The following is a 15,229-nucleotide window of genomic DNA, read 5'->3' on the forward strand; positions in this document are numbered from 1 at the left end:
GGCAGCACGCACTGGATCTAGCTGCGCAGGACACAACTCATGAACTCCTGCGTCACCCCCCCCCCCCCCCCCCCCCGGGAGAACAACACGGTGAGTCACATTTAATAAATCATGAATGTCTGCCAGTCTCATTTCATCCGGGGAAAAAATATTGTTCGTTTCATGAGAAACTCGGAATGACACATATCGTCAATGGCCGTGGGGAATTCACTGGAGTAAATAATGTGCAATGGAGGAATAGGCTGCAAGTCACAAAAAAAGCTTTTTTTTAAATTGTCAGCAAAGTGCATCAAAACTTCAAAGCGCGGTAGAATGGCGTCAGATATAAAATATAAATACACAAAAGTACCTGCAATCTGTTGAAGGGAGATTGAGCACATTATCAAATCCAGGGTTTTGCTGCTACAGGCTAACGTTACTGGTATGACCTGTTGGCAAACTTTACAGAGATCTTGCTGCCGAATAGACATTACTCACTCAGTTTGATATATTTATGAATCATGCCACGTTTACATTTACAGAGTCTCATTTCAAATAGTCGATATAGCTGAGTGAATTATTGGGCTGTCACCATCCACCACAGATATATTGAAGGGCTGTAATGTTTCACAATCATCATGAGTCATCCATCTCTACTTGATGTACTGTCTGCAACAGTAAGTGGGCGATTCTCTGCAACTTTGAGTCATTCTTTACTAATTTTCATCAGTCTTCTATCTATCTATCTATCTATCTATCTATCTATCTATCTATCTATCTATCTATCTATCTATCTATCTATCTATCTATCTATCTATCTATCGATCTATCTATCTATCTATCTATCTATCGATCTATCTATCTATCCATCCATCTATCTATCTATCGATCTATCTATCTATCTATCTATCTATCTATCTATCTTTCTATCTATCTATCTATCTATCTATCTATCTATCTATCTATCTATCTATCTATCTATCTATCTATCTATCTATCTATCTATCTGTCTACCCACCTACCTACCTACCTCACTGCCTACCTATCTACCTCATTATCTATCTATCCATCTGCTGAGGACTAACACTGAAAAAAACACTCTACAGATTTTTCAGATGAAATAGAAGCTTTAATAAAAATGGTGAATGTTCTTTAAAGAAAACAGCACCAAACAACATACAACAAAACAAAGTAGAAAAATAAGTTCATACACCTTCAAAGTAGAACACCTATAGAAGGCCCAGATCTAAAAATAAGACGCTTACATTCACAAAATGCTACATAATGCGCATTGCTTTTTTTCTCACAGAAATACATTTTGCAACGCATGAATAAAACGTATCGCTGGTCACAAACACATGAGAACCTAAGAACAGTTTCGTTGTTAAACCAACACATGCGTGGTCTTAATCTGGCTCATAGATGAGAAAGGGACAAATACAAACAAATGCTGCAGGACAAAACCAATCACATAAAAAGACTGATTGTTTTGTATTCCTTTATCGAACATATAAAAATATACAACTAATAGCTTTTTTTACAAGTAAACTGTTCAGGTTCTGTGAGTGAGGCTGGTTCTCAAGTTGATGGTTGCACCATTTGAGTGAAGATGTGCTGGATTATCATTTTTTTACAATGTAAAAGTGCAATAACAAACAAACCATTAGACCTCATCAAAACTCTTCTCATTTCTGGGATGTGATAATTTACAGTCACTGACAATCTGTGGAGGCATTGGCTAACGGCTGTAATAAGACAACATGACAACAAAATGGAATTTGATTCCATAAACACGGTTTGATTGCAGGAAGCTGCCGGCTCATCAGAAGGGTGGGTCTGTGTTTGTGAATTTGCCAAGCAGCTATTTTGGGGCTGGATTTGTTTTCTTATGAAGAGAAAAACACGTAGCGTCACAAACACCAGTGACAAAAGGCACGTCTCAATTGCAAATCAATTGCAAGAAAATAGTATCTATAAACAGCCACAAGTGATGAAAACAAATCACTTATTTTGTTGAAAATCAAGAAACTAGAGACATGAAATCCTTGTAGGAGCACATGTTGGATCTGCAGGAACCATGAAGGGAACTTCAGAGGAACTGGAACGTATTCATCATCAGTCAATTGCTTCCTTTCCATTTAAATACAATACATGGATTCAAAAAGCACACCCACCCTTATTTTCTTTACATAAAACATTCATAAAAAATACAGCAGAAACTGTTTGCTCATGCTCTAAGCTTGGAGAGCATCTCTCATATCTTCTTGTAGCCTACATAATGTAGACTTTATAGTCTGCACGCTGCTATTGAAATTAAATAGTCTACGTCACTGTGTATGTGTCACTTTTAATCCTTCGAAAGGAGATACAGCTTATATTGGGATTATGATATGTTTTTGATGAACCGATAAGAGATTGTCATATGTTTCACTTTTATTTAAAGAGTTCCTGAATAAAAACCTTTAGTACCGGTAGTTGGCTACTTCTTGTCTGCTGTGACTGTAATGACACTAAATAACAAATTCAGTCATCAATACAACTTGATTTACACCATTTACAGCACTGTGGAGCATCATCAGTGAGGAAAATGAGCAAAACTAAGGAGGTAAATCGCAGACTTCCTGACCCATAATGCAGTCTTCATAACGCCTCAGATTGAACTTGTGACCTCTTGGAGGCCCTGATTATCAAACAGATGGTATCGTGGTACAACAAAACTGAAATGGTTTCAATTGGCATTATGGTAAGAAAATAATGACAGATTCTTTCATTTAAGTCTTCCAAACCTTTAAACTTAGCCCGGATAGGTTAACGGTGTGCCAGTCTGTCTCTGGGGTACAATAACTGATAGAGCGCTTCATATTTTAGATTCTCCGGTGTTCTGCCCACTCCGAGAACCCTGAATGAACACAAACAAAGATCAGAAACAATGTTAGACAACGCTCGGTAATGTGTTTGCCTCAATGGAAGAAGTATGATTGTAATAAAGTAAAAGTAGCAACAGCACAATGTTAAAATACTTCATAACCAGACATTCAAAAGTACCTAAACCAGTATTAGGAAGTATAAAAAGGAAATACTCAAAGGGTGGTTCTGCAAAATTGTACAAAAGTACCAAAGTTGAGCAGTGTTTGTGGTAGTGAGTAAGGTCCCATTAAACTTACTTGTGACTGACTACTGGAGGGATTGGTACTGCTGAGGTCGGAGTACCTCTTCTTCTGTGATGTGCAGACACAGGAGAGGAAATGGGCGTACTCGTCTCTCACCTGCAGGGGGCAGCAGAACATCAGAACAAAGATCACTGCTCAAAACCCTGACATTTCTGTCGCTCCACTTTCTCTTCTAGTTTCATCTGGTGCGTTAATATCTTACCTGCATGCATACAGACGCAGTTACACGCACGCACACACACACACACACACACACACACAGCTGCTGTGTCCTACCTGTTTAGACAGCAGGCAGTGCATGATGAAGACCAGTGCTCCCTGCAGGCTGTTGAGGATAGTGAAGATGTATGCTTCCACCGTGGTGCCCTCTTCAAACAGGAAGGCCCCAAACACCCACATCAGACCCAGTATGCACATCTGGGCGATGGCTGTCACTGTGAAAGCTCTGCAGAGGAGGAGGATGGGGGAGGGTGGGTTCAGAGGAAAGGCAACAGATAGAGAATGAAAGGAAAGATTAACATGAGCCCAAACACCTGGATGACTCAGTTATCACTGCAGCGTCTGGGAAATCCTTAAACAGTGGAAAGAAGAATATAATAGATTCGTTTGAAGGACAAATGCTTACAGAGGAACACTATTTCAACTCTGCATGGGCCTTGGTAGCATTTGGTGATATATTCCTCTTATTCCCATTAATAGCTGGCAGTATAATCCACAGGGGAAGTGGGGAAGCAGCATGTCATTAGAGAGCAGAGTTGGTCCTGAGGAAACATGAGCTACATTCTTTCCATCCATGCATTTTTCAGGTCCCAAAGCTGCTCCGTTCGGCCAACACACGTGTTGACGTGCGCAGTGGTTTAGGTGAGGTCACATTACGCCACACAAAGAGCCACTGTTACACGCAAACAAGCACACACACTGACTTGATTTTATGCAGTTTGGAGAGGTCTGGGTTGAGGCTGGTGAACTTCTGGGCCAGCTTCCAGACGGTGATGATGAAAAAGAAGACATTGAGGATGATGATGAAGCACACGGGACTGTAGAAACTCCAGATGAGGCCGTGTTCCAGAGACAGCCAGCAGCTAGATGAGAGGAAGGAAACGCTTGTGCATGACAGAGTTTTCCTGAAGTCACAGAGATAGATAACAGCATGGCCTGTGTAACGCACTGACTTAACCGCTGTCACACATTAAAGTATTCAAAGACAAACGTACTGATGGTCGGTGCCGTATCCGTTTGGTCGAATGATGGCAGATATAGCGACGATAAGGAGGGGTGTCCCATAACCAGCGAGGAATAGGTAGAGGGGCCGAATGCTGGCGTTGAACACCAGGACCACCATACGGTACAGCTGCACCCCTTCTAACAGCATCCAGGTGAACACTCCCAAGAAGAAGTAATGGAGCATCGCCGCAACGAACCTGCAGCTGCCCTGTAACAATGTGAGCACACGAAGAAAGAGATCAGAGGCCTGACATGCCTCACGGCACCAATCAGATCCAGATCATAAATAAGAAGAGCCAAAGCTATTTTTGATGATCATGACCTCAGATTACAGTCAGATAAATCAAATCAACACCATAAATTCACACACTGTATGTATGAGAAGTAAGAATCCATTCAAATTGTTCGTAAAAGTATTGTCAGTAAAATCAACTTCAGTATCAAAAGTAAAGTATTCAAAACTTGTAACTTGTATACAACTTCTGCTATGTTGTGAAGTACAACATGAAGTTGTATAATATGGAAAGTATAAGATCCCCAAAACTGTACTTAAATACAGCAACTATCCACCACTGATGAAGACACACGAGTGACAATTCTATGGAATTCAGAAGTCTCCAGTCGAACAACAACAACAAACCAACATCCTATTTGGCCATTTTGTGATTTTCCGCTCCGCTGTCAGCCTTTTCAAGAAAAGTACTGTCGGTGAAAAAGCCTTTTTATTCTCCTTTTTTTCCCCTTCAGGATAACCACAGGGGAATTAAACTGTAACGTGGCAGGAAGACATGCTTGAGGTTGAACATTGCAGAAACGCTCTCATGTTGAGAGTTAAAGTGAGGAGCGCCTCTCCACATTGACTTTGTTGCATGTAAACAGGAAAAAGAGTGGAACAGTCCAACCCAGGCTAAACGTTTTAATCAAATTACTTTCTCAGTAAATACAACGTCAATCGTGATGATTGCAGCAGTATGTGTGTAGCTGCAGTCGCTATTTGCTTCACCAAACGCACCACGGGTTTAGTTTGTGAAATGCCAGCCAGGAAGACGAGGTCAGCCATGAAGAGGCAGACGCAGAGGTGCAGGTGGATGGTGGTGCGGCTTCCTTGTATGGAGCGGCAGAACTTGAATGTCAGGATGCACAGTACGAGGCACGCCAGGGAGATGGTCAGCCCTATCTTGGTCACCAACTGGAGTCCAAAGGTGTGCTGGTAGAGAAGATGCGGTAGTTCCAGAGGTTATCATTTACAACACGATGTGTGTTATTGTCATAAGCATGAACTAATCTGTTGGCCACTTGGAGGTGAAATAAACAAGCTGTAAACACAACATTGATATATTATCACTTAATAAAGTTGATAATGACAAACTTGTTTGCAAACAGCTGCCTATTTACACGTTGAACTGATACATTATCAGTCATTTGGCGTCGTGTTTCTGGCCACCCGAGGAATGTAAGTTCAATATTTACTCTCCTCTTCGGTCTCTACAAACTCCCGAGGGAAACATCTGGGTTATTTAGCTGCTAAATAGTCCTCCAGCTTATTTCTAAGGTCTCCATTTGCTGCTGGTCAGGTTATTCATCAGAGCTTCTTCTTCACTAACACAGCTGCCTGCTGCGGCCAAACACTGCATGAATAAATGAATAGGTAATAATGAAGTCAATAATCACAGAAATAAATTGTGGAAAATGTATAAATAATTTGTGAGAAAAAGAAATGAAATCAATAAAATAAAAATGTATAAATATTCTTTTTTCCTAAAGCCCTTTTCAGGTCCAGTAACACTTACATGTCATGCCACTTTTTTACTATATGTCACTTTTCATAATGCGACAAAGGGTTTCTACGGCGTGTGTGCTTCTTACCTCCATGTCGTAGAGCGCCATGAGCACAGCAAAGCTGCTCAGATGTTGACATGTACACACAGTGTGAGTGGCAGTGGACTGCAATTGATAACAACCATCTGTGGACCAGGCCCCACTCTCGGTCCAGTACGCACAGATGTAGCTCAGCTGAGCTGACTCCACATTGTCCTGTGAACAAAACAATACCGTCATGTCAAAAGCAGGCTTTGTGTATTTGTCTTTCTTCATATTCCAGTACTCCCAAGTGTTTTGACTGCAATGATTTTGAAAAAAAAAGAAAGTAGGACCACACTGAGAAGACGGTGTGAGCGGTTGGACTACCTGTAGATGTCTGAGGGTGATGTTGACGGGGCTGCTCAGGTTCTGAGTGGATGGGTTCGAGACCACAACAGACACAACTTTAGAGGAGATCTGAAAGGAAGGACTCACGCCGTCCTTTTCATGTCCTGTGAGCCCGTCGAAGGACCGGTTCACAGATGCCTCAAGGTTCTTGTAGCTCAACAACGCAGCCAGAGCAAAACCTGTAAAAGACGACACGGAATATGATAATATTCATTGATAAACCACAGGAATGTTGCCTCGTTGCCAAAGAGAGGAGAAGTTTACCAGGGTATGATGCCATCCCAGCTGCTGTTGTCCAGTCAGTGTCAAGTGTAGCATTCTCATTGGTCAGATGGATTGGTCCAGTGGGCGCAGTCTTTCCCCTCTGCACTGCAATCTCCAGATCTATTTGAGCGGATGACTCACTTCAAATCACCCAGTTCACATCAGCTTTCCCAACGTCATTTATTGACCTCATGCATGCATCTTCTCATCCACATAAAGGCCTGTGAGCTGTTTACGGCATAACACAATCTGCAAATCACAACTGAGCTCGTGGCCACTGGTACCGGTCTCGGTGGTGGTTGTCTTGGTGCGGCCGTCTTTGAGCTGCGGGCCGATGAGCATCAAAGCGTTCTCCACCGCAACGAGCAATCCGCTCACATCTTCACCGCTCTCCAGGGGGCCGGGGGACAAGATGGCATCGGTCGCTGTGAAAAGGTTCTGTCCAAGATGCAGGACGCGAGCGGGAGGATTGAGAATACTGTCTGGGTTCGTTTGTGTACGAAACGTGTGCGATGGTGTTTCTGTATCTGCTGCTCTCACCTGCAGGAGCACCTTTCCATCACCGGCGGTGCTTGGGTCAGACAGAGCCAAACAGCTGTTTCTCATCATGAACAAAATGTCTGCCAGGCCTCCGAGCGACTGAGAGACAGAGACGGGGAGAGAGAATAATAAGACTGTTCAGTGTGCCCGACTAAAACATGTGGAAGCTCAAAACTACAGGGCTGCAGGGAGGTCGAGTAAATTGAGGAAATTGGTTGAAATATTCTTAAGAAAACCCAGAGAGCTTGATTATAACTGACCCTGCACTCTGAGCTTATGAAGATAAACCCTCTGTTATAACTTAATTGTTGCAGTGTGCTAATAATGTTGTGTCTAAACATGCAGCTTACCGGTGCAGGACCGCCGTTTCCATTGAAGCTGTCACAGTCGAGCTCTGATGGAACGGAGAGAAACATCAGATTATCATCTCGCCGGCGAAAGACAAAATCTACGCAGCAAAAACAGCAGCACTGAACAGAAACGCATCCTCATCATCCCGTGAGACACACGCCAGGTTATCTGGGATCACATGAGTCAACACAGAAAGTACCCAGAGCGACCACAATGACATAGAAGCTTCCTATGAGGTCATAATAGATAGCGATGGAGAGGAATTGCGTACGCATCCACTCACTTGAGCACGCTGTCCTGTCTTTGCCATAGTTGGTGTATCCTTCTGAACACGTGCACCGGTAACTCCCGTCCCTGTTTTCACAAGTCCCGTTTCCTGCACAGAGGTCAGCTTCTTTGCATTCATCGATGTCTGTGTTAGAAGAGCAAACAGAGACATAATCACTGACATTCCTCATGGGCAAGGATTTCAGAGAGACCAGTCGGTTCTGAGCTTGGCCTGCAGCCAGTGTGAGATGTTGTTAAGAGCTGCAATTTGTACGAGCGGGAGGCAGGAGATGGCTTTGTGGTTTGGGTCGGAGTCCAGGGAGCTACAATAGTTGAACCACGATGAAAACAAAAGCATGTAGGACCTTTTCGAGATCAACCCGGATATGACACGGCTTTTTAATTTTGGAAATTGCGTAGCTGAGGGAAGCTGTGAACTCCCTGATTCTTCCATAATTGTGCAGAGTTTTATTTGAATTTGATAAACGTGCCCATATGTATCCCTGTTAAACTGCCAGCGATGTTGTCAGAGCAGTCGTTTTCTGTTCTTTACTGAGGAGCTCCAGGATTTAGCAAAAAAGGACATTAAAAGCGAACAAATACTTTTTTAGGGGTTTTGCTACTTCAACCTCACCTGGTCTGGTATTACCAGTAGTTTGTGCGGCTGATATTAGCTGATAGTACGTAGATACTGCTGTATGACAGAGATTACTGAGTCAGTTTGTTTTATTGTGTTGCTGTTAACTCGTTCATAATGAAGGCCTCAGCATACCAAGTATATGTTCTAAAAGTATTCATGCGGGTTCAGCATGTTGCTCTGCTTGGCCATGATGACGTGCTGCTTGTCACGTTGTGGTAAAGACAGGAAGCCCTGCTGCCATGCAGTGCAGAGGACACGTGAGACAGCAGGTGTGTTGCTCAATCCTCTTTCAGATGATCAGAAAATAGCAGAAAGTAGCTCAGACGCTTTTGTTTACTTTAACTTTACGTGTTTGCAGAGACGATGCCACTTCAATTTGGATTCAGCCAACAAAAGTCACATGAAATATGTGTTTATTAGTTTGTAATGTTTACAGTGCTGCCAATGTGTGTGGGTTTTTTTGTGTCACACAAGCCATTGATTGAAGTCAGCCGAACCAGCACTGAACCAGCACTGAACCAGCCCTGAACCAGCACTGAACCAGCACTGAACCAGCACTGAACCAGCACTGAACCAGCACTGAACCAGCACTGAACCAGCGCTGAACCAGCGCTGAACCAGCACTGAACCAGCACTGAACCAGCACTGAACCAGCACTGAACCAGCACTGAACCAGCCCTGAACCAGCACTGAACCAGCACTGAACCAGCACTGAACCAGCACTGAACCAGCACTGAGCCAGCACTGAACCAGCACTGAACCAGCACTGAGCCAGCGCTGAACCAGCGCTGAACCAGCACTGAACCAGCCCTGAACCAGCACTGAGCCAGCACTGAACCAGCACTGAACCAGCACTGAGCCAGCACTGAACCAGCACTGAGCCAGCACTGAACCAGCACTGAACCAGCACTGAACCAGCACTGAACCAGCACTGAGCCAGCACTGAGCCAGCACTGAACCAGCACTGAACCAGCACTGAGCCAGCACTGAGCCAGCACTGAACCAGCACTGAGCCAGCACTGAGCCAGCACTGAACCAGCACTGAGCCAGCACTGAACCAGCCCTGAACCAGCACTGAGCCAGCACTGAGCCAGCACTGAACCAGCACTGAACCAGCACTGAGCCAGCACTGAGCCAGCACTGAACCAGCACTGAGCCAGCACTGAGCCAGCACTGAACCAGCACTGAGCCAGCACTGAACCAGCACTGAACCAGCACTGAGCCAGCACTGAGCCAGCACTGAACCAGCACTGAACCAGCACTGAACCAGCGCTGAACCAGCACTGAACCAGCCCTGAACCAGCACTGAGCCAGCACTGAACCAGCACTGAACCAGCACTGAGCCAGCACTGAGCCAGCACTGAACCAGCACTGAACCAGCACTGAACCAGCACTGAACCAGCACTGAACCAGCGCTGAACCAGCACTGAACCAGCACTGAACCAGCACTGAACCAGCACTGAACCAGCGCTGAACCAGCACTGAACCAGCACTGAACCAGCGCTGAACCAGCACTGAACCAGCCCTGAACCAGCACTGAACCAGCACTGAACCAGCACTGAACCAGCGCTGAACCAGCACTGAACCAGCACTGAACCAGCGCTGAACCAGCACTGAACCAGCCCTGAACCAGCACTGAACCAGCACTGAACCAGCCCTGAGCTTGTTTTTGGTTCTGGACTGTAATAGCTAAAGTGAGGGCGAAGGGCCTGGTCGCTTACTTTCACACCTCCACCTCCATCTGGCCTAACGATACGTTCAGTGGCTGTGCTTGTGCCATCGCCTCGTTTAAAAAGTTAAAAAAATTGTCAGAGGCAGCCACCACCGATTCCCAATTTGGTGGAAATGATCTAACAAGATGCACCGACACACACATCAGAGTTTTCAGGTCTGTGTAGATAAGTACAGACCAAAATCTCACTCAACTTTCACCTTTTTGACTCGATTGAGCATCTCGTTGAGTGATCTCCCAAACTCCCAGCACAGCACCAGTCACAAGTAGACAGTATTCACCTGTGCAGTTTCCAGGGTCACTGGTGGTGTTGGTGTACCCAACGTGGCAGGTGCAGTTGTAGCTCCCAATCAGGTTGGTACAATTAGCAGCGTGACCGCAGATATCTGTGTGAGCTGTGCACTCGTTGACATCTGACAGAAGAACAAGTGAAGATGGGTGAGACCGGTTCGATAAAAGAGAGACACTAATCACACACGCTCACACACACGCTCACCTGTACACTGTGCACTCGCGAAGTTAACCTGCCTTTTACCTACGAAGCCCTCCAGGCAGTGGCAGTAGTAGCTGCCAATCGTGTTAACGCACTTTGCGTGCTTGCCACATGGTCCTCCTCCTTTGCACTCATCGTCATCTGTGTTTCGATACGAATAGAAAAAGCAAAGAGAGTACAATTATATTGCTAAATCTCACAGGCCAATCCACGAATGAAACATTATTTTCAGTCGATGGTGAACTTGTCATTTTGATTGTAAGCAGTCTCTATCATTAGCGGTTTCTTTCAGCTCCATGTTTAAATTCTCAGATCACCACCATTAGCTTTGTGGCTAATGGTGGTGATCTAACAATTTAGTTTGTTTTCCTTGCAATCCACTCTGGACATGAGCGGTGCTTAATAAATGCCTGAAATGGAAAAACAACGTGGAATGTCACCATAAAAAGGATTCTTTTCTGACTTCAGTGAGAGGTATTGCAAAAGGAACACCACTTCTTTCTGCGAGCTCTTGTCTTCAGTAAAAAGTCACAATAGAAAAATAGGGAGACAGAAACAAGACAGTGGAGAGGGATGGTTGAAGTTAGAGGTCATGGCAGATTATTACCAGAACATAATGCACTGCCATCTGAGGTGGTGAAGCCCAGGTCACAATCAGTGAGACCTTCCCTCAGCAAACCCAATAGGCCTGTGGGGAAAGAGAGAGAGGCCATTTAGTTTCAATTCACAGTTAAGGCAAAATCTTATAACAAGGTAGCCCTAATAAAGCAGAGCAACTATGTATTGTGCCCCTTTTTTAACTTTATTTAGTCATTCAGGCCTTTATGGGAAACCTGCAACCATCATTTTTCCCAGAAAGGGCTTTTGAAGAGCCCAACTAACCCTCGAGTTGGCTACAAAAGCCACTTCCCTGGTGATGCCGCAACATTTGATCAAAAATTGTAACCCACAGCAGTCGTGCCCCATTTTCATTTTTTGCCAATGCCCATAAGAGCGCTGATCAGAGCGCTGATCAAATTGCAACATATGAAAAAATTTGAATTACTTGCAGTTTTGCTGCAGCGCTATCACACGATTTCCAGTGATGACGCTTTTCATTTGCATGCGAAAAGGTACCAACAGTGGCTCGAGCATTGCTCAAGGGATCAGTGTCGAGGTCAGTCGGTCCAACACTTTGGTCCAGACTGAAATCTCTCTGCAGCTTTTCTATGATTGCAACTTTGTCCAAAACATTTCTGGTCCCTAGGGGATGAATCCTAATGATTTTGGAAGTCGCCTGACTTTTCATATGGCGCCACCAGCAGACTCCTGACTTTTCGGTGGAAATGTCTCAACAGTAATGGGGGGGAATTACCATGAATATGGTAAATGTTACACCTGCTAAACATCTGCATGTTAGTTTAGTCATTCTGATCATGTTAGCTTGTTGACTTTAGCGTTTAGCCAAAAACATTTGTAACCCTGGTGTAAAAGTATGCTAAGGGATTAAAACAAGTTAAAGTTGGATGGAAATAGTTAAGTAAAGCAATTAAAGTGAGAGTAACATATGTTCTCATTTTCCTATTGGTATTGGTTATTGGTGGAAACATATGGTTTCCAAGTAATGAATTGGTCTGCTCATTTAATAGAGGTAATGTTGTTCAACGTAATATTTGAATTTATTTCAACTGAGAGGGTAAATAAGCTTTGTACTTTTTTTAAAAAGCAGTCAATAAATTGTTTCCAGATTCTTGTCTGGGGTCAGTTATCGTGGACTTGAAAAGATCGACTGCTTATGTCATCAGTGTCTTTGTTCCGTTGTCGGGCATTATACGTTTCGCTCAAAACAAGTAGCCTAAACCTTTGTGGCAGCTACTTTAGGAAACCAAACCCAAAAGCATCTATTTTACTCTACATGTGACCATCATTGACGAAACGAACATCACGGTGTGTTGGAGACGACCTAAAACTGCAAAATTTTAGTGATTATTTTCTTCCTCCTGCGAAACTCATGACCCAACCCCCTGTTCCTCAGATCATTTACAAACCACAACAGACACTTGTCAGTCAAATTGTCAGTGAGTGAGTGTGTGAAACAGTCTTACTGAGTCTAACTTCATGACTACATATTTGTGGATACAAACAAGCCTGAAAATATACAAAGAGTGAATTCATGCTCAGCTTGCAGCTGATGTTCATCCACCGGTAAGCCTTCAGTGGTGAAGGAGATAGTTGTTTGACTCATGAACTATCTTTTTTTATAAGCTGTATGTTGCATTTCTGTCCGTCTGTCTCTCTTCCTGTTGCATTCACTTTGGGCCGGATAGAAAGGGGAAGTTACAAACACCGCCAACGTGTGTTGCCTGTTGCCAGGGTTTCTCTCTGTGTGTATTGTGTGACATGCATATGAAAGCGACTGCAATTTCCTCGGAACCAAAGGACTCATTTCACTCTGACAAACAGTTAAGCTGACTTATAAAAGCTGTAAATTCACATGTTAACAATTCAACACCTATTTCAAACTGATGGGAGCAATTGCTTCTGCTGACCTTTGAAAAGACAGGAAAAAAAGTAAAATAACTTCAGTTATTGCTCGACATCCTACTGGCATATGAATTTAGGCATTAATCATGAGCAGCTGTTCTTACTCTTATATAGTCTAAACAAATCATTGGACACAGTACTGTTGTAGGGTCACACATCGTGGAATAGCTCCTTTTCTCAAAAACATTCAAACGTTCGCACTTGAATGACATTCTGACAGAAATATTTGCTGCCTGCTGCTACAGGAAACAAGGTTGGTGAGAGTGGTAAAAATCAAAACCATGAAACTGTGAGTCAGGAAACCAAAACACTAATCTGTAGAAGCTGAAACGCGCCGTGGTGCTGAGGGGAAACCTTTCTAGTTTTGTTATCATGAGTGCTTGTTGCTCACATGAAGCAACAATGTGACAAGGAAACATGTCGGCCTCTGGTAATGAAACCAACGTGTGATGAGATCATTTAGTAAAATAAATAAACAGAATATTACTTTTATATACCGGTAGACATTATACTTATACAGTATATGTACTATTACTAGTGATAGTTCAGTGCAACCTATTATGTTTTAGATGTAATAGGTCTGTCTGACATAGTGTGGATATAATAACATGCTCAACATAGAGTATAATGTATGATATCTGTACAAAGATGGAATAAAGCTTGTATATAAATGTGTTCTATGGTGATGAGCTTCTGAAATATGTCTGACACAGATGTGTAAACCAAAAATATCCTATCAAGGTCTGTGGTTTGCCCTGAAAGAATGATATTCTTCCCGTTGTGAGATATTGTGTGTGCCATCAGACCGCTGCACGCTGCCACGACTCATCCAGACTCTGGGTTTATTTTACCCTGACAGCCTGAGGAGCTGCTCTGACTGACCTGGTCAGATCTGTAGCACCAGTCCTGTGACTATTTACTGATATAGATCAGTGATTTATTCACACATGTTTCTGTAGCAAGCCCACAGTCATAGACATGTGTGTCTGACTAAAACAAAAAGTGGAAGTACATCAACTGAATTACAACATTTCTAAACTTCCCTGTACTTTTTGTTTCATGTCTTTTTTCTCAACCTTCACACACACACACACACACACTGAGCTCTCATTGATGGACTTACCCACAAAAAGTAGCGCCTTCCAACACTCCATGTTAAAGGCAAACCAATGTCCCCCACACAGACTTTATCAGAACTATGAATTGGTTGTAAATCTGGTTGATGCCCTGGAATAAAAGATCCTGTCGCAACGTTCAAGAACGATTTGAGTATTTTTCAGACTTCTCAGTAGTCCAAGGTCCATTAAATCCAGAATGAGAGTAAAAAAAAAGAAGATAAATCCTTTCTCTAGAGGATAATTGAATGGCAGGGGAAATAACTGTGAACCTTCACCGGCTCTCTTGCGCTTTCAGATTCAGACTCTCAGTCTCAGCCCGCCTTCTCTGCCTGATTCCCCACACCTCCCTCCCTCCCTCTCTCCCTCCCTCCCTCCCTCTCTCTCTCCCTCCCTCCCTCCCTCCCTCTCTCTCTTGCTCTCTCTCTCCGTCTCTCCCTCCCTCCCTCTCCCTCTCCCTCTCCCTCTCCCTCTCTCTCCCTCCCTTTCACGTATCTGTGTGGCCTTGTCTTGCTCTTTTCTTTCACTACCATATCTTTCCATGTGAACACATTTCTCACACTGGCACCCCATCACATTGCTTTCACGAACCCCCCTTTCTGTCTACGCCGTCTTTCACATTTCCCTTTTCGCTCCAGCGGGCTCTATTTCAGGAGCTATTCACAACACTCTCATGAGAGACAGAGAAAGAGAGGAGGGGGGAACAGAGACCGGCGAGAGGCC

General features: G+C 43.8%; 1 protein-coding gene across 2 annotated transcripts; it reads right to left on the reverse strand.

The window, feature by feature from the left end:
- Positions 1–1,092: 1,092 nt before the first annotated feature.
- Positions 1,093–14,641, reverse strand: adgre5b.1 (adhesion G protein-coupled receptor E5b, duplicate 1). Of its 2 annotated transcripts, XM_079278445.1 has the most exons (17): positions 14,515–14,641; positions 11,476–11,556; positions 10,872–11,009; positions 10,657–10,788; positions 8,020–8,148; positions 7,736–7,779; positions 7,386–7,484; positions 7,130–7,283; positions 6,846–6,965; positions 6,561–6,760; positions 6,240–6,407; positions 5,386–5,580; positions 4,364–4,581; positions 4,073–4,231; positions 3,426–3,594; positions 3,144–3,245; positions 1,093–2,878 (listed from the first exon to the last, which is right to left on the reverse strand). In XM_079278445.1, exons 1-17 carry the CDS (start codon positions 14,543–14,545, stop codon positions 2,837–2,839), a joined length of 2,181 nt encoding a protein of 726 aa, XP_079134571.1. In that variant the 5' UTR covers positions 14,546–14,641; the 3' UTR covers positions 1,093–2,836. The 2 variants fall into 2 exon arrangements, with proteins under 2 accessions (XP_079134571.1, XP_079134570.1); XM_079278444.1 differs by having other exon boundaries at positions 7,130–7,484.
- Between the last annotated feature and the right edge of the window lie 588 nt (positions 14,642–15,229).

Source organism: Melanostigma gelatinosum (assembly GCF_949748355.1).
Source record: "Melanostigma gelatinosum genome assembly, chromosome: 11".
Classification (NCBI taxonomy): domain Eukaryota; kingdom Metazoa; phylum Chordata; class Actinopteri; order Perciformes; family Zoarcidae; genus Melanostigma; species Melanostigma gelatinosum.